Source organism: Mastacembelus armatus, chromosome 18 (assembly GCF_900324485.2).
Source record: "Mastacembelus armatus chromosome 18, fMasArm1.2, whole genome shotgun sequence".
Lineage (NCBI taxonomy): Eukaryota > Metazoa > Chordata > Actinopteri > Synbranchiformes > Mastacembelidae > Mastacembelus > Mastacembelus armatus.
Window position 1 is genome coordinate 8308839 of NC_046650.1, and position 22727 is coordinate 8331565.

Sequence of the window (22727 nt, forward strand, 5' to 3'; positions counted from 1 at the left end):
AAAAATCTGCAAACATTTTTGAATGCATCCATCCATCTTATGTACATGATACAACCAGGGGAATGTTACATTCATTCCTGCCTCCGACTGTCAGTTGTCTAACATTTATGCAGTAAATAAATCAGACCTTCAACAAGGCCTTTGGCTCAGTGTCAAATATTGACATTGAGTCTGTTGCACTAATTATTCTGCTGTGTGGTTAACTGTTAAATTAACTGACGCTGTGGCATCATTAAATTCACCATGTACCATCAACACATGGTTTTGACCTGGTGAACTTCGAACTAATGTTCTTTTCCACTGTTTCCATAGTTCATGTCAGAAAATGAATCAGATGAGACTTGGACAGAAGCAGGTCAATGCTCAAGGTGAACACCATTTCCTTCTAATAGGATGGGGCAACACTGCTAATGTTCATAAACTCTGACGATAAAACAGAAAGAAGTCAATGGCAGGAGGATTAATTGTAGTAATTGTTACTAAAAACTCAATCTTTCACCCGACAAACAGTATCATTGTTCTTTTGCTTTGCCGTGTTTTACACAGAGCACTCCACAGAGGCAGAAAATTACTACCTCGATTATGTTCAGTGGCAACTTCGATTGATTGAAGGAAATTTGGCAGATAAATACATATATACTATACACAACAAACAAAAGCATGGTACAAGAAACAGCATTTAAGATGATTCCCAGCTTGTTGAAAACTTTTTCACGGCTTGAGAAGTTTTAATTTCACAGGTCTGTCATCATCATCATCCCTAAAAATACAACTATGTTCTTTTATTTTTTCTTTTCCTCCATTTCACTATTTAACAAGATGAAAACATAAATGATGTACTCAATTCCTGCTGCGCTTTGTTGAAGCGCTTTTTAATGAGAGAACATAACCTTCACATTATTCAGCTCCACACTCTGTTTTCATTAAGTTAATCAGGAACAGCACCTGCTCTCATTAGGACGCGCTCGAAGACACATCACCACTGAGCCACATTAGTATGCAAAGGTGCTTACTCATTCACGCTGACAAGAGAGAACACACGCGTGTGCAAGTAAACAGAGAGGTAGCGCTAATAAGCCCCTTGGCAGGGCTAAAGATTTCAGGCTGAGCCACAGAAACAGGTCCTGCGTCGAGACATCTGAACTAATGTGCCAGCTCTGACTAAACTGCCATTGTATAAACATAAACGCACACACACACACACTTCAGACAAACTCACAGTGCAGACACACAGTTAGGCCAGTAGGCGAATACTTATATAAGTGGATTAGTGGGTTGATGCCAAATGCTTGTTTATGTACGTAGAAGTGATGTGTTTTCAGGTGTGTGTTTGATTCCGTGTACATGCATCTAATGCTTATGCTCCATAATTAAAATATTCATATGTAACAAAATATTACACTTAACTGAAGCTTATTGGTCATTTTTTTGCCAGAATAAAAAGCAGTTTATTACATTTTCACACACTATAAATGTTTCCTTAGTCTAATGTAAACTTTTTTTTTTTTATAAACTACATTTTTCGTGAAAGATGCTATTTCAAGAGATATACAGAGTATCCAATACAATTTCCATATTTTTCTTTTATAGAAAAGTTTGACCTAATTTTGGAGAAACTAACTAAATAACCTTTATTACATAGAAAAAATACAGAATTTCTAGTGTTTACAAAGTGTCTAATTCTAGGTACACAACTGTCCTAAAGACTGTTCTGTTTCTCAGACATGTAGCTTTAATTCTTAAGACTTGTATACTAAGTGTTTTATAATGTAAGTATTAGTGCTTGCTTCCATATTTCTCTAATAAAAGAATGACATTTAAGGAGTTTCTGCATCATACAGTTAATACTGTACATACATACAGTATTAACACTGTATGTATGTACAGTATTAACACTGTACATACTCACAGAATTAACATTGTCCATACACTGTACAAGGGCTGCCCTCATTTCTGAACAGTTGGTTTTTGGTTCGGTGACATACATGCAAATGTAAACGTAAGTGCAAATCCCTGATCCGTTGACTTTTTGCCTCCGAGTCAGACAGACAGTCTGTAAATGTTAATCTTATGTCTGAGATGTCAAACTGCATTTGCCTCACACAGTCCATCTATCACACAAACACAGAGTCTGTACCTGTATGGAGCGTCACTTTCAAGTTAAAATCCTTCGTGATCAGTCTTTGCAGATTCCTTAGTCCAGCATCCAGGACTTTGGTCAGAGACACAAATGCACGTCACACCAAGCCGCAAGCAGCAAGTGAGACAGTGTAAATGAGAGGGGAAGGATTGGGGAGGGCTGAGAAGTGAGTTAGATTAAAGGGAGGAGGAGGAGCATCACATACTGACTTGACTTCCAGGAGCTGAGAACATAAACTTGAGAGAGAGGGGGTGAAGGGAAAGAAGGGAGGGAAGGGGAACTTGGACAGAGGAGAGAACAGGAGGGAGGGAGGAGGATGAGAGGAGAAAGGAAGTACAGGGATGCCGAGAAGGTAAGTAGGAGGTAGGGAAGGAAGGATGGCAGTAGAAAACAAGAAAAGGGTAGAAAGGAGGAGAGAAGAAGAGGTGCGGAGGATGGGGGAGATTGTGAGTGGGAGGAGGATTAAAATGACAGGATAAAAGCTCTATAAAAAGGGGAGACAGGAGACTGAAAAACAGCAGAAGAAGATGAAGAGAAAACATGAAAAAAAAATGTATGGAAGAAAAGAAGACAGGATCAGAGAAGGGGCGACCGAAAGAGTCTACAAGCAAAGATCAGCTTCAGAATAACACAGCTACATGAGGCACTTTGATTTTTTGTGGGGTGAATATGCAGATTGTTATCTGGGGGAAAATGACTGAAATAAACTGAAGTGATCAGCACCTGATTATCAGTGTGAATATTTGCCTTTAGGTTAATCATTTAATTGACAAAATGGTGCAATTTGGATTCTTTCCTACAGCTGTGCAGAAGCCTCTGTGTGTGTGTGTGTGTGTGTGTGTGTGAAAACAAGCCTGGAAAATGTCCATCAGCACACCAGCTGTGAGGCCCAAAACATCAGCTACAATGGGGACACTACAACCTTTTGACCCGTTAGGTCACCCCAGTAGAGTTCAGATTTCATGACCCTGGTTATCCAGTGAGGGCAGGCAAAGAGAGAGAGAGAGAGAGAGAGAGAGAGAGAGAAACACGTCCAAATCAACACGGTTGCTGCACAGAGGAAGAATGAGGAGTAACAGAAGAACTGGAACACAGAGTGAAGACTAAACAAAAACAAATTAAACCAGAGCAGGACATGAGCCATTTTGCATCCCCTTGCATCTCCCACAACACATCAATTTAATATAGCCGTGGACTTCACACCCTCCTGAACATTTTAATACACAGTCCAAACAGCTTTTAGATCTTTTCAGAGGTCTTGGCTTCAGTATTTACACACATTGGCAGTTTTTTTAAACCATCAAACCAAATATCACAGAATATCATATATCTGACTTTTTAAAGCATTATTATAAAACAAGGAACAGCACTGGAGCCTGCAGTGTCTGGGAACATGTAGAAATGTGCTTATTATAGTAATAATCTTGACCTTTGACCCTTGTCTGTCCTTTTTCCATTGATCTCATGGATATTACACACAAGAGGGTGTGTGTCTGTTGTGTATGTCAGCTTATTTTCCATCTCCTCTTCCGCCTTGTCCTCATGATTTTCAACCCCTCTGACTTCCTGTTAAGTTGCCATACATTTCCAGGTCAAAGGTTTCAGGTGACACCACATGGTTATAGTCATACAGTCGAATTTGTCTGCTGTCTGCATAAAAACAGGATGAATGATGAACAGGCAACTCACAGTCAGTAACACACCCACGCATACACTGCTGAACCAGGATATTCCCATCAGAGCAGCACACTGAGCTTTATTGACCACACTGCCACCTACAGTCCAAAGTGTTTACAACAACACGACTCTTTCATTAAAACATGACCAAAATGAGTCTAAATGGGAGGCACAGGGGGAATTTTCTCATGTACTCCTTAAAAATGTTGGCAAAACAGAAAAACCACTGAACTGGCAGTACAGTGATACTCCTGTCTGGTTGGTTCCTGGTCTGTTTCCAGAATGTTTAAATAAATCAGGACGTCAAATTTGTGGCTGAGTTGTCTATGTAGAGATCACATTTTCTGTTTGTCCTCTCCGTTAGATCAGAAGAGAGTACAATTAGGGTTTCACTTGTTTTTTTGCAGCAAAGCAAAAGCTGTGTTGTGAAAATGAGGGGTTATAGAAAAGATCCATGAGGATGAGTCTGTGTTCACCATTACAATGTTCTTCTGACTAAAGCAACAGGACAGCACTTCATACCTTTTCATGTTCGTCTTAAAGCCTTTGCAGGTGCCCGTATGAACAAAAACAGGTTTTACTTGCTTTAATTTCTCTTATCACACTGGGCATTGAAATTCATTTGATAAATGAAGTTGTTCTAAAAGGACTTTTGAACATTCCTGCTTGATTCGTACACTTGTGGTGGTGTCGGACAACTCTGACATAACTATAAGATGCTTGGTCAGTACTGGAGCAACATCCACAGCAAGCACAGTATGAAGGCGGTAATGCTTTAAGTCATGGACGTGTGAGTAAGTGTGAAGATATTATTATACAGACACACACAATATTTATAAGAAGCAGGACATAACCGGGGAAACAAACATAACGTTCTTGAATCTAAAGTTAATCACTTCTCCCACGCTGCTACGTGACTGAGCATCCAGCCAAATACAGCGTGCATGACCGAGCATATACAAAAACACTCAGTGAGCCGCCAGTCGCTTAGAACTGCACTTACTTCTTGTCTTTTGCTCAGTTCTCCTTGGTTTTCATTATTTGGTAGCTTCTTTTTATTTGGGTAATGAAATGTCCAAAACACACAATTAATTTCTGATTTCCTGTTAGTCACCTGACAGCAGTTACTTGGAGATGAGCAGCGGTGCTACTTCCTGCGGACAGGTCGCAGTTCTAACATTCATAAAGAGGTTATGAGCTATGGAGTTATTCACTTCTAAATTACAGTCAGGACACAGAACAAAGTAATAAAAGCCCAAATGAATAGATACAGTGCAATATTATCAATGCAATACCACCCTGTCAAATATGTGTTCCAACATGCTTTTGGTTCCTCTTCGTGTTTGTTGTTCTAAAGATTTGAGAAAGGCGAAGAGGAAATGCCAACGCAGACAGAGGAAACGAGATTTCAATGAGGATATCGATAACAAGTGTTTCTCGCTCTGCGTCTCTCTTCTCTAAACAGGACGTTCACATCCACACCCATCATCATGATCACCGCCATCTGTCTGAAAAACTTCATCCTCCTCCAAACATCCTCCTCTTAATTTCTGCGGCCGTACTGGTGAGTACACAGTAATCATTCAAGGTTCAATTACTTCCTGATGAAAAAGGAAATTGTACTATGGTTTGGTCTACAGTGACGTTAGTATTATCTAACAAGAGAGGCTATTTGTTAGAAAGTTTTACTCAAAGCACTTCATAGTTGCATGAGAAATATGAACGCGCGCGCGCGCACACACACACACACACACACACACACACACACGACTAGAGGGAGATGCAATACCTCCCCAATACCTATTTAATTGCAAAATCTACACACTGCTGGTGTCTTAATGCCTGTCATGGGCTGACATGTCGATGCATCAGTGATGGCACAGCCTGATACCCACTGCAGGGCCTAATGATACACCAGTACACCATTTAACTTCAGCCATCATCTACCACTTAACCTGGCACATCCAGGGGTGCTGGGGGTCTGGAGACCACACTAGCAGACACGGTAGGACCTGAATAGACTGTCACATTGAGACAGTTGCACTCACTCACATTTCACACCTACAGGCAATTAAGTGTCACCCATTGGACCAACCTGCATGGGTCTGGACTGTGGGAGGAAGCCAGAGTACCTGGAGAAAACACACACAAGCACACGGAGAACATGCACACTTTACACAGAAAGCCCCATGTTTACACAGGATTCAAACCCATAAACTACTTACGGCGAGGTGCTACTCACTGCACCACCTTACATTTGTCACATTTTACTTTGCACTGATAACAGTTGTGGGAATAATAATAGTCAAAAACCAAAAAGTCAGCCACATGGCAACACTACAGGAAGTATCATGGGATTACCGGACATCTGTATATCACATGACATATATCATTACTCCAAAAAACAGGAAAAAAAAAAACTTATTTTACCCTTTGACTGCTCCCTGTCAATGCTTACTCATCATTTCCTGTTTCCCACCTCACTATACTCTGACATCAGTCAAAATGCTCTCTCATTATATAATCAGAGAACAAAGAAGAATCAGAGACTGCCTTTTGCAGTTTAAAGGACAAGCTTTCATGTTTTTACTCCTAAAATCAGATCTGCAAGTCAGTTATTACATACATATATATATATACACACACACACACACACACACACACACACTTTGCAACATTTTGATATTTCTGATTACAGGAAGAATACTTTCTTTACTCCAGGCTGAATTTTGAGGAGGTCATTTATCTGTACAAACACACACCTACTGCTGTGCATCTTAGAGGATATACTTGCATTATGTAACATAAAATAACTTGTCTGTTTTAAGTATTAGGTTAAAAAAAAAAAAAAAAGATGAAAATGAACCAGCATGGCCTGCTGACATTGACCTGGGCCATCAATCAGCAGCAGGTTTGTTTGTCTTTGTCTCCTTGGACAAGGTTTTACTCAGTGGTGAAGCCGAGGAATCTGCTTTTTCAGGGGGTATGATGTAATCACCATCTGCTTCTGTGGCTGTACAACATACGTTTGGTGTGGTGGAAATGTAGTGTAGCATGACTGTGCACAACAATGTGTTTTATTCCTGTCAGGCTGTATTTACTTTTTATACGAGGCATTCATTTCACCACCTTTGATCAGCCATGATTTTCCTAGTTTGTGTTATTTATTGTGACAGTGGGATAAACCAGAGAAGTTGGGGGGTGGAGAAGGAAAAACTAGAGAGGGGAGGACAAACAAGCAGTTCATTATTTTAAAATTAAACTTTAAAACAAAAACCAGCTAAATTCACTATAGTTCAACACAAAACAGCTAAACAAGGAACTCACATCACAGGGATCCCAATGTGTGTCTATGTCATTAGATGTCACTGATTAGAAAAGGTAAAAGGAAGTGCCGTGGTGGTGACAGCTGTGACCGTGCCACCATCGGATGAAATCCAATGTCGGGATGTGGGCAGTACTTTAGGGACGGCAGTGATTCCCCTACAGGGAACAGACAGGAAATGTGGAAAATGCTGCCCAGGGCTTTGATGATCAGCCCTGCCCTCAGTCATGAGATAACAATTAATAAACATCACCGCTTTGGTATTGACTTTTCTTAAACCAGTTTATGCACTTTAACTGAAGTCTGTGATTGACTACATTTCCCACAATGACCTTTGACAACTGCTAAACACAAAAACTGCACTGAATCAATCAAATGTAACATCTCTTTATACCCTCTCTCAGATAAATTCCTGGTAAGTATCACTTGTATCTGCTCCACATGGCTGACAAGTTGCCTGCTGCTTGTATAACAACACTAAGACGTGGTTTTTGAACAGGCCAGGATAAATCTTCTTAAAACCAAGGAAAACAGCACACAGCTCTTAGCATGAGGCTCTGCTCTCCTGCATAAGAATCAAATGCAAGACATGTAACTGTCCATAGACTTGTTCCTGTGCACTGCTTCTTGCACTGAATGTCGGCACTGGGTAAAAATTGAGAGACGCAGATACAAAAGTAATTTCTACACACACACACACACACACACACACACACACACACACACACACACACACACACACACCCACCCACACACTTCACTTCCAATAACTTTTGCAGCAATTTTCAGTTCCCTGCTGTCTACAACTTTGTAACATGATTTCTGGATCATGCTCTCTACTCCTCCTGGCTCCACCAAAAAGGTATTTTATCATTTATTTAACTAAGCATGAATTCTTTGGAACACATGAATCAATAGCAGCGAAGTGGATTACAGTGCAGTGCTGGATTGAGATGTGGATGCTTTGACATGTTTTTCTTACAGTGATTCTGGGCTTCAAACAGGCACGAACTACAAACATTCAAGAGTCACCAAACTTAAAAGGAGTAGGAGAATATTTATTACTCAAATGATCAGGTTGTCAGCAGAGTATTCTTTAAGATTTCTTTTTCCACACCATCTTCCTTCATATTCATCATTCAAACACACTGAGAACACACCCTAGAGCAGTGACAAAGTGCAATTAACTGCAGGCTAGGGGCTTTACTCACAAGCACCTCGGTGTTGCTGCTCCCCTGCTGATGTGACTGGAGCCCTGAAGCAGCATGGCTAAACCACTGTCAGGCTTTCGGGGGGCGTCAGAGACAACCTGCCGTGTGAGCTGAGGTCTTGAACGATCCACCAGCCTCAGAGGTCATTAAATCAGTCAGATACTGGCGTTTGTGGCCAACCATCGGTTAGTCACAACGCAGACATGTATGCAGAGCTGTCGGTGCTGATGCAGATTCACCTGGGGCTTGTACATGAAACCTGACATATGTGAACAGACAGAACAACAGAGGCTCTGTTCACCTTGCACTGTTTTTCCATGTGTGAGTTAAAGCGGCTGAGTGAGAACACAGAGATGCCAAGAGTCACATCAGGTGCTGTAAAGACAATCTCAATCTGGGTCTGCACCGACTGGATTTCAGACTCTCCTCATACAATATAAACAGAAAATAAGGCAAAAGAGTGAAAGAGAAGGAGAAAAAGATGGAAAGAGTCTACTCCATGTTTCCACTGTTTTCTCTCCTGCTGCTCACTTTAGATTTACATGGAGACTGAACTCTGTGGGGATTAAAAAGTGGGAATCCTTTGGTTTTCCTGTCATAATTCAAAAGAAGGTCTTCTCAGGACAGAGGTAAGATACACACACACATACACACACACAGAAATGCCTGCAGAAATCTCACACAATCCTCCACAAAATGTGCAAAAGTGTTTTTATTGCCAGGGTTTATCTGAGTGCCTGGGTCATGCATCCACAAACACATGCAGGCCCATGTTAACACACACACACACACACACACACACACACACACACACACACACACACACACACACACACACCCTCACACACACACACACACACACACACACACACACACACACACACACACACACACACACACACACACACACACACACACACACAGATGTTATCCATCCTTTCCAGGCCAGGGAATGATTTGTGTCTTCAACTACTGATTAACAAGTTGCCCAACCACTTCCTCCAACCCTACATGCTCCTAGCACAGCTTGTCTAGCCAAAGCATAGTTTAACATAATACAAATACTACAAGAGGCCTGTTGATCGACCAGTAACTTGGCAGTTACACAACTAACAACATTTGGACATATGGCTTTCAAAAAATAATTTCCTTTCCTCTTCTGTAACAGAAACTCTCTTCAGGTAGTAGAGAAACCATGTCAACACTTGGAATAAAAGTGGTAACATCACATTGTAAAAATACTCAATCCCAAGTAAATGTTACACCTTTACTTCTTGAATAAATAAATGACAATTTCCACAAAAATTTGCTCAAGTACAAACATTAAGATCAGGCATAAAGGGAATCCAGAAAAGAGGAAAATCCAAAATGAGTCTAGAGAAAATGGGACAGAAATGAATGTTTTTTAATATATGTTTTTTTTAAAAAAGCTAAAGGTTGAGTCTGGTTTAATTTGATATTTTCCACAGAAAAAAAAAAAAAATCCAGTGAAAGGCCACAACCATCTCTCAACACTTCCTGACTTGTCTATGGCTCTCAGCCCCAAACCTATCCATTCTTATGGAAGATTATAAAATTTAAGACCACAAACACAGATGCCTTTTCATTATTCATCCATCAGAGAGCACTGACCAACTGTAAAACTTTCCATTCAGCCCATATCTTTGTCACAGCTACAGTCTACAAGTAAATACTGTTATGTTTAAATATATTATTGGACCATTTATTTTATTCTATTTAAAATACTGATTAAAAACAACCACACACTAGCCATAATGTGCACTACACTGAAATTAATTCAGCAAATCATTTGCCACATTAAAGGAGGATTGTTAAATGCACTTTTTTATTTTTAACACACAAATTCAACACTTCCCACTGTCCACAACACAAAGAAAATTAAATAATAAAACTACTCGAGACAAGAAAAGACAGTAAGGCAGTTACACTAAGTAGCACTTCAGCGTGACCAGTAATTCAGAACATCTGCCATGAAGACTTGAACCTGCAGCTGGAAGCAACCACTGTACACTGGTTATATAACTCCAAGCTGATGAGGACACCCTGAAGGCGCTGGCACTCAGTCACCAAGCACTGCTGCAGCCACACACATGGATGACTGAAAACACCAGACTCAGGGTCAGGAAATGTAAGAAATGATTATTATTTAGCAGTATAAATGATCACATGAATTCATTTTTGCCTTTACACATTTAATAATTATCAAAAGTCATATAAGCTTATATTTTATAGCATAATACACTAGCACCAGTAACCTATAGTTTTCATGAGACTATAATATATGTGTGGTGGTACCATAAATAAAGTACTGTATATCATAAATTTGTAGTATACTGTAATTTCTACCACCTGAACAGATGTATGATTTGATCACCTTGTCATCTTAGCTGAAATAAAACAGCAGCAGCATTTAACTACATATCCCACAAGTCTTAGCCACTCATGGGAAACCTCATGGGGTTTGTTGTTTAATGCAAACAAACTAATATCAACCCACATGGAAGGATTTCAGAAATGTATAAGTTCTTCCTGAAGGAACAATATTATTTGATCTTTAACCAATAACATGGACAAAAAAAAAATATTCAGATTTTTAATTTTAAACAAAGCAAATGAACAAACAAAACCAACAGTGTTAGTGAAAAGTATTTTGATTGTAGCCAAAGCCTCCATTGTTGTTCAAAAACTATTAAAACCCTCATCAGTGAGCCACACCTTTGCACTAGGGGACATTTCCCACTGTGCTTTGTTTTGCCTTAGTCTCACATACAGCACCCTGCACCAGAGCACCAACCTACCTCCACTGAAAACAGCCCCCAGCACATGCAGCATTTAGTCCTCTTTGACTGTTAAAAACTACACTAGCTGGCTGTTTTAGGAAATTACAGAATTTTTTTAGAGATCAATCTGTATGAGTGTGACCAGTTTCGAGAAAAGGAAGAGCTGTCTTGTAATTTATTTGTTATTATGGGAGTTTCCAATTGCATTAATATTTGAATTTGACCATCCTATAGTTTCTAAAGTAGAGTACAGAGGGGTTTCCCCTATATCCTGGTAAAAAGTAGATGGACAGTGCACTCAGTGAGTGTGTTTTTCTGGGTAAGACAATGCTGAGGTGAACTGGAGGTGACACTGTGGAGGTTGTCCTAACTCAGCAGAGCCACATGTGGCTCCAGGGCCATGGGGTCCAGAAAGGCAACACCCAAGCAGAAGCAGCAGAAAGAAGAAAGCACTTCTCATAACTTCCACACAGACTGCACATCACTGGATTCCTTCGCATACATTTCTAAGGCTGAGCTAAGCCCACAATGTCACATAATGCCACATTCACACTTAACCAAACATATATGTGAACTAAGAAACTGTGAGGAAACAGGTTTAAAAAACCTCACCTGCTCTCCTGAGGAGGCCAGACTCCAAACAGCTTTGTCAGCCCTGCCAGAGACATGAGGTCTGAAAAGTTTGTCATCTGTCTGTCGTCTTTAGATCACTTTACACTGAATGAGAACAGGAAACAAGATCGCTGTCCCTGTCTTGGCCTTACCCACTGCCGATTACCTGGATCAGGTGTGTTCAGCCAATCAGAAACTGGAAGATACCATCTCAAATGAAGGTGGTCTGTCGTAGAGCGTGTGGAGCTGTTTACATCTTTTACCATTTAAGTACTTTTTAGCACATACCGACTTAAAAGTTGAAATCCAAAGTCCATTCCTGACCTTGAAGTTAGCATTTAACAAAACAATCCCAAAACAATTCCTAAAATCCATTTAGTACCTGCTGAAAAATAAAATAGAAAACATCACTGTTCTTAAGGATAATAACAAACGTCATTGGAAACAGATTTTGGGACTTGGGACTTTTCATTGGGTACAGAGGTCAAAGGGACAGATACCAGTCCATAAATATGAACCATGGGACTTGGCCACTCCACTGAGCCTAATAATACTCCAGGCTCAGATTCACAAATCAAAAAGACAGGCAAGAAATGTGATTGAGCTGCACAAGCCGCACAGAACCGTAACAGAGGCAGCGGTGGAGCGAGAGTGAGACATATGGAGCAGCAGCAGAAAGGTAGAGAGCCAGTTTCTGCTTAGAGAGAAACAAGAGATGACATGGGAAGAAGCAGAAATAAATAGGTAGAGATAAAAGAGATGCAGCTGTCTGGTGATGTCTGAGAGGACACAGGGAGAGTGGAGTGCTAAAGTTTAACTGGACCTGGTTTTGTCAGAAATGGTGAAATGATGCTTCAATAAACAGCTGATGTGCTCAATCTTCAGTGGTGCAGAAAGAACCACATCATTGCACTTGTTCACATTTAGAGAAAAATCCACTGTAATGCTTTCAGTTTCTGGTTTAGCTTAATATATCTGTGCATAATTCCTGAAACAGAAGCAAATGACCTCCCCAGAATTTATTATTTGACCTGATAGCTGGAATTTTTTACAACTGAGGTTGTGTCCTCTCAATGCAGTATAATTAAATACATAAGATCTGACTTGTATTTGGATTATTGGACACAGCGTTGGGCTGTAACCATTTTCTTCTGTGCAGCGGAAGAGAAGAAACATCTAAATGAATCATGACATCGCTGTGATGCAACACTCAGGTCTCAGCCTGATGAAGTGACTGTAACTAAAAGAGATAAATGACAACACAACTTCCATTTCTCAAGCTGAAAATGAGTAGATCTACAACTCAGGAGGAGCAATATCAACACAAAAAAATGGCTTTTACATTAACATGCAGTATAATTGTTATGGATTTAGATTTTTATAGAACAGAAAGAAATGATCAAGATAAATAATATTAGAGCTCTGTATAGAAAAGACAAACTGTTTGTTTGTCACACAGTGTGTAGTGAGCAGGCAGAATATCTCAGTTAAATTCAGACAGCTCAGTAAGGTCACACAAATCACAGATCACAAATGCTGCCATGCCGATCGACCTTTGAGCTGCCCTGAACTTCACACCCCTCGTTGTCGCTCATAAACACACGCTCACTTTACACAGGTACGTGGTGGAAAGATCAAAGGAAGCAATCATGCTTCACAAACAGTAACCAGCCCATAAAAGTGTTATACCTCAGAGCAAAGTTGCCTCCTCCCTCCTGAAAAGCTCAGCTACTGTCAGTGCTCACTACCATTGTCTATGGTGACAGGAACAACCACGATCCTGGATGTTTATCTAAGCCTGTATGCTGCACAAAAAAGAAATGGAATTCATGTTTGCACATTTGCAAACCTGAAAGATGTTTTTCATTTTCCAGCCACACACCTGCAACTTCATCGCTAAGCTGAAATTCTGGACTCAGCCTGGCCTGATATAAGAGTCGTGACCCGACCAGTAGGTTAATCAAATCAAAATATTCGCTAAGCTGCTACTGGACAACATAGACAAAACTGAGATACAACTTCCATTTCACAAACTAAATATGAGTAAAACTGCAATTCAAAACAATGAAGAGAGAGAAAAAAAAAGTATAAGGAGACAAAAAAATGGTTTTTACATTAATATGCAGTATAGATAGAATCGGTATAGATTTAGATTTTTATAGATTAGAAAGAAATAATCAGCATAAACAATATGAAAGCTCTTCTTGTAAGGCACACAGGTATACCAAAGCTGAAATTTTCCAAAGGCAAAATACTTAAAGATGTTTCACAATAAAATGAGGTCCTCAATATTCATGAAGCAGATTTTGTTCCTCTACTGCTGTCTCACATTATCATTCCATAGTTAAAAATATAAACACACAGTTTATAAAAGAGGAAGAATTACAGGTTTCAGGAAGTTTACTCCACGTTTCCATGTAACCACTAAACATTCGCCACTTCTTTCTTTGTAACAGAAAGCAGCAGAAGTGATCCTAATTTTCCCCTTGTCAGCTGTCACAATTTATTACTGTTAGGGAACAAAGGCAAACACAGCAACTTCTTTCTGCCTTTGCCTGTGGCTGTGTTTCTTTTCTGTTTGCATCTTAGCCTGGTGGAGAGATAGGAACAAAATCAAGGAACTACTTACAAGGATTTTTGTTTTGTTTTGTTTTTGGTGTTCTAGGATTTCTGCCATAGACTGATGACTGTTTTTAGCCACAACTATGAAAGTACCAGAGGTGGAGCCCTGACTCCAAATCCAAAGGGAGACATTTGCAATATTCACAGGGCAAATAAGAAGTGATATGACTTTTTAACATTACAAGGGTGTAGCAGGGTTTAGGATTGCTGGGAAATACGTCCATCTGAGTTTAATGACAGTGCAGTAAAAGCATGGATGATAAAAGAACTACAGAGCACATGTGATCGATAAGCAATTATTACATGACGTTGCTCTTTATTCTTCAGTTTTATCTGTCTTTAACCTTTGAATTAACATATTTTTTATGTATGAAGTTGATCAAAAACGTGAAATCATCAGCTTTCACTAAGACACACAATTCTTCACAAAAATCCTGCAGCTTTAATAGAAACCAGTTGATCTTTTTTCACTTAGTCCTTGGTACACAGACAAAATATGCAGACTGTCAGCAAATTGAAATAAGATAAATGGCGATGTGGTTGCACGGCAACAACAAAAACTAAACAAAAACATGCAGAGGAGTAAACACACACACACACACACACACACACGTAGGCCGATTTGTTACCCACCACATAGTAGAAATGCATGGCTGGTCGCACAGGTTGGTCTCCTACATGCACAGCTGGATGTGTGGATGTGGACAGTGTCGGTCCATCCAGCAGGAGCATTAGTCAGGACTGTGTGTGTGTGTGTGTGTGTGTGTGTCTGTGAGAGTGGTGAGAGTGTGTGTGGCCCCTCCTTGCCCTCACAGGTGCTCCAAATAGTCAAGATGTTTGAGAAAGTCAAAGTGTTAAAAATCCTCTCCTTCTCTGACTCTTTCTCCTCCTCGGTCTGGTGCTTCTTCTCTTTCTAATGTCTCTGCTTTCATTCCTCTCTCCTGCACTTGACATTAGTCCTCCCTCCTGGGCTCTCCCCCTCTTCCTCCTCCCCTCTTGGTCTTTGGTCCCTCGTCCCTCCCTTTTTCTGTTTTCTTCCACTTTCTCTCACTTTTTCTCCTTCCAGTGCAATTTAACCTCTTCATTTTGTCTCCTCCTTCACTTTGTGAAACTGATCCCTTATTTTCTTCTTCTCTGTTATTTGTGGCATCTTCTCTCTTATAGTTTGTTTTCTAAAATATATGAAACGTGTCAATCAGATTAATCCACAGCTGAAGTCCTATCTCTCGTTCTGTTCCTCTCCCTGTTGATCAGATTGCTGTCTGTTCTTCCTGTGCGAGCCACAGCCATCACCGTGTGTGTTTGTGTGTGTGTGATGAATGCGTGTATACATGTGATGAGTGTGTCATAGATAACATGGCATGTTCTCTGCTGTCAGAAACAGGAAGAGTGGAGCGTGGTAGATCTGACCTGAAGAGAGACCCTTCTCTCGTGTGTGTGTGTGTGTGTGTGTAGAAAGTGGAAAAGGTGTGTGACAGAATGAAACTCAGGCATTTTATGATGAAGCTGTTACAGAAATCACTCTGATGAACCTGCACCCACACATGCTAATATCTAATATCTGGATGTAAACAGAGCACACTTCTGATCACAGCCAACATCACTGTTGGAGCAACAGCCAAAAACAGAAACAGATTCTCAAGAGGAGCAAATACTGCTTTTCAGTCTGTAATGAAGTCAGTCTTTATTACGTATTTTCTCTGCAAGCAAAAGACATACATATATATTTTTCATCAGTTAACTTACCTAAATGGAGAGTGTTCACCTAAACCACCAGCATCATCTCCTGCACTGCCCTCAGAACTGCTGATTTAGAAAACCTTAGTTTTACGATTTAAAAATCTGAAATAATTGTACAACATAAAGCCCCTTAGCTGAGGATCATTCAAATGATACGGCCTGACTGGTGAAAACAGAAATAATGTAATGTTAAATTATTTTGATGCCATATTTATGCATTTCCTCATTCTACAGAGGTTTGCACTGACACTAAATACCCACTAGATGGCTCTAGAGCCCAAGAAGAACATAGAGAAATGACAGGAAGCCTGTGTGTGTGTGTGTGTGTGTGTGTAAATAGGAAGGATGTAATTAACTGAGAGGAAGTGATTATGGAGCTAGAACATGAACCAGAAGCGGCCTTCACAGCCCAAACACAGTTATTTCTACTGGTAGACACACTGTTATACTTGTGAGGACATTCAGTGATATAATGCATTAACCAATCAAAACACTTCACTTTTCAAAAATGTTCTCACAAGGTCTAGACCTCTTTGTGGTGGAAGTACAGGAGCCCCAGAGTCAGCCCTGACTGGGTGAATACAGGACTAAGTCTCAGTTATGGAGGAATGCAGCACCAGAGATTCAAACTGATGGAATTAATATATTTTTATATAAAAATCCAGAATAGATCAGCCCAAGAGGAACCAGCAGGTCTCCTCAAATTTCCAAATACTCTATGTCACAACAAACTGGCCTACAATCTGTTTTTCTTTCTCTCATAACCCAGATTCTACTCTATGAACATGTATTATTACAATGTGTAAATACTTATTAAACTTTGGATCATTGTAGTTGTAGTTACTGTTACTGTTAAGGCAGCGCTGTCTCAAATGTAACCTTGGAGACATGTGGGGCAACTATAACAAACAAAGGGAAAGCAAATAACACATTCTGTTTTTTAGGCAAGAAAAATAATTTATTTATAATGATATAATAATTTCATCACATTGGCATTGCAGAGCTGCAGAGGGAAGCGTTTGTGACACCACCTCACAGCTACAGATTACACCATTGGATGGGGCAGGGAAACAGAGGTTATTTAATACATACACAGAATATTCCTTTAAATATGTCTTTTTTTTCAATGAGGAATAACAAAAATAGAATAACTCCAATAACTCTGTCTGTCTCTCTTTCTCTATGTCTCTCTAATTATCATCTCTGCGTCTTTACAAGCTGCCTGTACAGCCCCAAACAGAGGGGTCAAAATTAGGCTTGGGGTGGATTTGTTTTACTTTGCTTGGAGTGGCAGGAGGGTGGTGTTTACCATCATAGGACATGGGCAGCACGCCTAACTTTAAAGTACCCGTGAAATGTCCAAACTCAGTAAACCTCACCCACTCTTTGGCCCAGATCTGCAGCCACTAACTCTCTCTCTCTGTTGCTTTGTCACTCGCATTCACGCTCTCATAAGGCTGGACCACGCGTAAACTGAAGTAAAACCTGGATCACTGGGTCTTTTGTCCCATAGGAAACATAGATTTAGAAGAAGTAACGTGAACTTTTCAAAAGTTCAGCTTCCCGTTACCATCTGGGGCCATATATCTGCTGTCGTGGTTTTACATAATGTAAACCATTGCATTTATTTTAAAGTTTATTGTATTTTCTTTTGTGCCTGTTATGACCATTTCTCTATAAAGTTTAAAGTTTGGACTCCTATAGTAGATGCTCTTGCGATGACCTGTGGTCAATTGTTTTGGGTTAGGGCGAGGGGATGTTTGATTTGTTTATGCTGCTCTGACACATGGTCTCATTGTAGCAGCTCTATTCATTCATGCATGCCATTACAACGGACACTAAACCCACTGTTCACACAAACTTATCCAGATAAACTGACCTTTCTGTCAGCTTTAAGCAAATCATCCCAGCCAAGTCTCCAACTTTTATTTGTCTCTTAGCAACAGGTCGCTATTTAGCTGCTTTGAGACAAACTATGAAATTAAACCAAGTTAATGAGGAGTTGCAGCACTCTAGCTTCTCTTGCTTTCCCCAAACCTTTTATCACTTAACAGGGCAGAAAAAGAGAGAGTGAGAGAGTGGGAAAAGCTTTTAAGGTGATTACTCCTCTGAGTCACATGACAGCTGAGAGGAAGGGAGAGAGGAGGTGAAGGAAGAGATGATGGAATTTGTATAAATTTCATGTAGTAATCCCACCATTCACCTCTGCTCCACACACTCATTTACCCTCCTTCCTCTCTTTCCTACTTGTCCTCCTAAAGAAGGGCTAATACATTAAATATTCAATATACTCCCCTTGACAGATCTTTTCATTCTTTATAGAAATGCCATTTACTATATAATATATTGTCCATGTATTCAAGAAATTGGCAATTTAGTTTTACAAATATTTCTTGGAGGCTGAGCTGCTTGGCTTGCATTAATAATCTCATTGGCTGTTAAAGCCTCAATGGGGGGAGCTAAGGAAACCGGCTTTTCCCATGCGTGAGGGATTAACCAAATATTCTGGGGATAACATATCGCTCTCGTCAGTAAATTTAATGTTAGTTGCTTTTCAGAAGAACTCAGATGCCAAGTTGGCAGTAAAGTTCTTTAGCTCTGCCCCTTGACGATTAGTCAACAAATGAGATTATTTCTGCCTCTTTGGACACTTGGTGTCTGAGAAATATTTGGAAAAACTGTAAAAAGACATAGTGGTACCCTGACTGCTTGTACCTATTAAATAACGTTGAAAAGTTAATTTCTGCCACTTGTACGCACAAGAAGTACAAAATCCTGAACAGAAACTAAAACACCATTTTCACACTTCTTTTAGATGCAGATGTGCGTCTTGTCTAAACACCACATATTGAATTTGAACTAAGGAACAGTTCTTCATTGTGCTGAAATCTTCTAACACTGTCCTTCTACTGTACCTTCTATCTCTGGTCCCACCCTGCTCCTATATTTTGAAGATCTGTGGGTTTAAGTTCAAATAAAGGTTTGTCCTATAATGACCCTCTCTCCTTCTCCACAATCCTTTTCACTTATCTTTATCTGATCTCTGATATGTGGCTGCTCGGAGGGGAAAATATCGCTACACTGCCACACTCTGCATGTGGGGTGCCTGATTCTTCAGAAAACACATAAAATATCGGAGTCGTCATTAGTAACAACAGATTTCTAAATTTTTCTTACATGTCCGATTCAAATTAAACATAAAACTCCCTTTTGGCCCAATTGAGCAAAAGTTGTGTGTGTGTGTGTATTACAAAGGCAACTGAAATTTAAAAAATAAACTAAATAACACAGGGGCTGTGCAGCTACACGCCCATAATTCAGTATACAAGGCAAACAAACACAGAGTTTTATAGGTTTATCTTTTTCATTCATTAAATATTTAAAACAAGCATCACTTGACTAGTTATAAATGGTAATAATTGATGGATTTTTAAATCTTTCTCTTTTTTTCAGGATGATGGAATACCTGAAGGACTGTTGTAAGGATGAGAGATCATGTTTGTTGTAGTTTTTTCACTCTTCTGTTTTGTGTGGTTTCTCATTTTCAGTCCACTAGGGGGAGCTCTGACTCAATAGCACCGAGGGATAGTTTGCCAACTTGGAGTCAGGAGATGAAAGGTGCCCTCCTCCCTCTACACAGTCCATCCATGCAGGGGATAAGTCTGGTGTAAAAGCTGAACCACTGCTAATCCAAAATTTTCAGCCGGTCTGCAGAGTGATCCAGAACTGCGGGTCGGTCTAGGGCCAAAGACCACAGGGTGTTTCTTCCACAGTCCAAAAGTCAAGGTCTTTCAGGCAAAACCCTATTGAAATCCTGCCTGTTTCTGTGGTTGTGCACAGATTGTATCCATTTATTCATTCATTCATCCATGTTAATTCTATGTGACATACTCAAATAGAAGGTAAAGAAAACGTATAAAAACTCAGCAAAAAAAGAGAGAGAAGGCAGAAGATAAAGGTTGGTCTGACAGAAAGATGTTTTTTGCAGTCTCAAACTAAGCACAGCATCTATTTTCTTAACAGTCATTCATTGACATTCATCCGGTGTCGTGTCGTCTGCCGAGCTCAGATGCATAGACTGAATGCAGAGAGAGGTGGATAGGAGGACGAGAGAGAAAAGAGATGGGAGAAACGGGAAGGTGAAAAGAAAATGGAGGAGAGGATAGTGAGGAGGTTAAAGGAGCAGAGGCAGAAATATAGAGAAGGGGAGAAAAAAAAAGAGAAGTGCAGTGTATGAGGGACGAAAGAGGGTGTGTGCTGCCTGGCAGAAGAGAGGTTACAGGAGAAAGAGAAGATGCTATATGCAGAGAGACAGAAGGAGTGTGTGATCCAGCAGTGATGAAAGATGGAGGGGAGACGAGTGGTGAGTTTTGTAATCTTTGTGGGTGCATAATTGTGAGGGAGAAGGATGGTCTGATTTGGTGATTTGAATCCCAATCCTAGAAAGGTGCTGGTGGGGTTACACTGTTATGATGCACACACGAACGCCAACACAGTCAAACGAGCAAATATGTGCGAATCTGAATACACACACGTACTGGTGAGGAGACGCACACAAAAATGGCGAACACATAAACAGGCACATGTACACACACTCTCTTCTCTCTCCCGCTTTGTTCTTGGCACTTTCTACTATACACACTCAACATGAACATACACGCACACACACACACACACACACACACACACACATGCACACACACATATGCACCACACGGTCCCCTCTGGTCTGTTTGTAGCTTTTAACAGTCCTTTGGTCCCATCACCAGAGACCAAAATGAATAAAAACCCTGTTTAATAACCAGGCCTGCTTCATGGTCTCTTTATAAAAACTCCACAGGCATGATTTCATCTGTGCACACACACACACGAGCACACACACACTTGTGTAGATAGGTCTGTTCTGTTTGTCTTCCATGGCATAACTCTTCAGTCTCCATTTGTGAGTACGTGTTTTCCCTCCATGCGTGGGCAGTTTGTAGTCCAAGCTGTTTGCTGCTCTGTACACTATTTTTAGTCTTTGTGTCTGCAAATGATACTTTTTTATAGATTCGTAACATTTGTCTTTGTACAGGATGCATACAATACAATCCATTTCATCATGTACAGTATATGGCCGTCTAGCATGTGTAAGAAAAATATAAGCAAACAAAAAAAAAAAAACACACACACACATCTAAATAAAGACTGAAAAAATAATGACTGATGAGTCTTGAGAGAAAAAAAATGTAAAAAAAAATTCCTCTGACGCCAAAAGACAAAGAAAAGTGCCTGCATTCCCAAATGCTGTCCATTTTCCCGGTGTCTCTGTGGAATGTTTTGTGAAGGTCCATGTTCAGAGCATGAGCAACAACATCTCTGACATGCTCATGACTTATCTTTGGTGGCAAAAAGCCCCCATGTGATTTCTGTTTTCGCTTCATCTGCTCTAGTCTGAATATTCTTTCTAAAGAAAATGACAGCGCCGATGTCTGCTATGGTACAGCATTTACCATAGAGAGGAGACAGAGCTATGATTTCCGAGGATTAGGGGATTTTCTCAGGTGTGTCATCCATACCTTTAGTAATTTATCCTTAACTTCGTGTAGGTCTACAGGTGTCGGTGCTGACGAGTTTTGGTTCAAACGTAGATTCATCTGAAACTACACATCTTCTGTATCTTATTCCATTTATGTCTTTAATTTTATTACTGATGCTCATTTCTGTAGTAGCAGATCAGCATGAGTGGTTACAGATTTGGTTGCATTAACCAATGTCATCATCAGGGTCTTGTTGCATCTGCCAGAAGAAGTAAAGTTATCCACCGTTAATCTCCATATTCCCGGTGTCTGTTCCATCCATCCATCAATCGATCCGCCCTCCACACTGAAAAGTAATTCCCAATGTGGAAAACACTGTGCAGTATCAAACAATGTCTATTAACCGCCCATCATTCATTGAAAATATTTTGAGAACAGAGTTGACAGGGAGAATAGTGCTCCAACCATAGGAGGGACCATTTTGTCCAAAAAATTTGCTCCAACTTGATTGGACAGTGCAAATGGTCAATCAGTAGTTGGGAGTGATTCAGTTGGACATGCTAGTCTGACGGCCCCATATGCAGTGGGTGGCACATTAGTAGTTGATTGGTAGATTTGTCAACAGCAAGTGGACCTGTTTAACATTAGCGATATTTCCGTTCATTGATCGCTGGGTTTGCCATTTCCGGATGGTGGCTCTGCTCCCTCAGCAGACGATGTGGTGGAAAACTCTGTGACCCGTCGTGCCAGAGGGTTTGTGCTTTTCAGAAGCTCCATAGCGGAGACTCTGGCCCCTCCGCTGGAAGACTTGCTGCCTTTTTTCTGAAGCAGGGCCATGAAGTTCTCATTGCGGGAGCTCGACCTCTGACTGCTGCCTAAAGTCAGGTTTCGGATGTCAGTACCACTGGTGCTGTGCTTTACCGGGGACACCAGGCTCTGCCGGCTGCCAAAGGAGTCTGTTGGCTCTTTGCGACCCAGAACCTTCCGTTTGGACCTGGTCAAATCGAAGAGAATGATGGAAAATGGAAAGATAATATGAGCACATACCACCACTTCTATAAAGTCCCTCCACAAGCCAAA

At 40.4% G+C, this 22727-nt stretch overlaps 2 protein-coding genes across 4 annotated transcripts in view; both read right to left on the reverse strand.

The window, feature by feature from the left end:
* arhgap36 (Rho GTPase activating protein 36) overlaps positions 1-15314 on the reverse strand; it is a 36272-nt gene extending 20958 nt beyond the window's left edge. Inside the window, exon 1 of one of the 2 annotated variants that reach the window (XM_026299248.2) lies at positions 15022-15314. In XM_026299248.2, coding sequence (XP_026155033.1) covers positions 15022-15120 — 99 coding nt within the window. In that variant the 5' untranslated portion in view covers positions 15121-15314. Of the gene's footprint in view, positions 1-2137; positions 2274-15021 lie in introns of those variants that run through there. The other variant, XM_026299249.1, reaches the window with a different exon arrangement.
* Positions 15315-21286: 5972 nt separating this feature from the next.
* nhsl2 (NHS-like 2) overlaps positions 21287-22727 on the reverse strand; it is an 81971-nt gene continuing 80530 nt past the window's right edge. For both annotated transcript variants that reach the window (XM_026328735.2, XM_026328744.1), the window contains exon 10: positions 21287-22641. In XM_026328735.2, the coding sequence (XP_026184520.1) occupies positions 22308-22641 (334 nt within the window). In that variant the 3' untranslated portion in view covers positions 21287-22307. The remainder of the gene's footprint in view (positions 22642-22727) is intronic.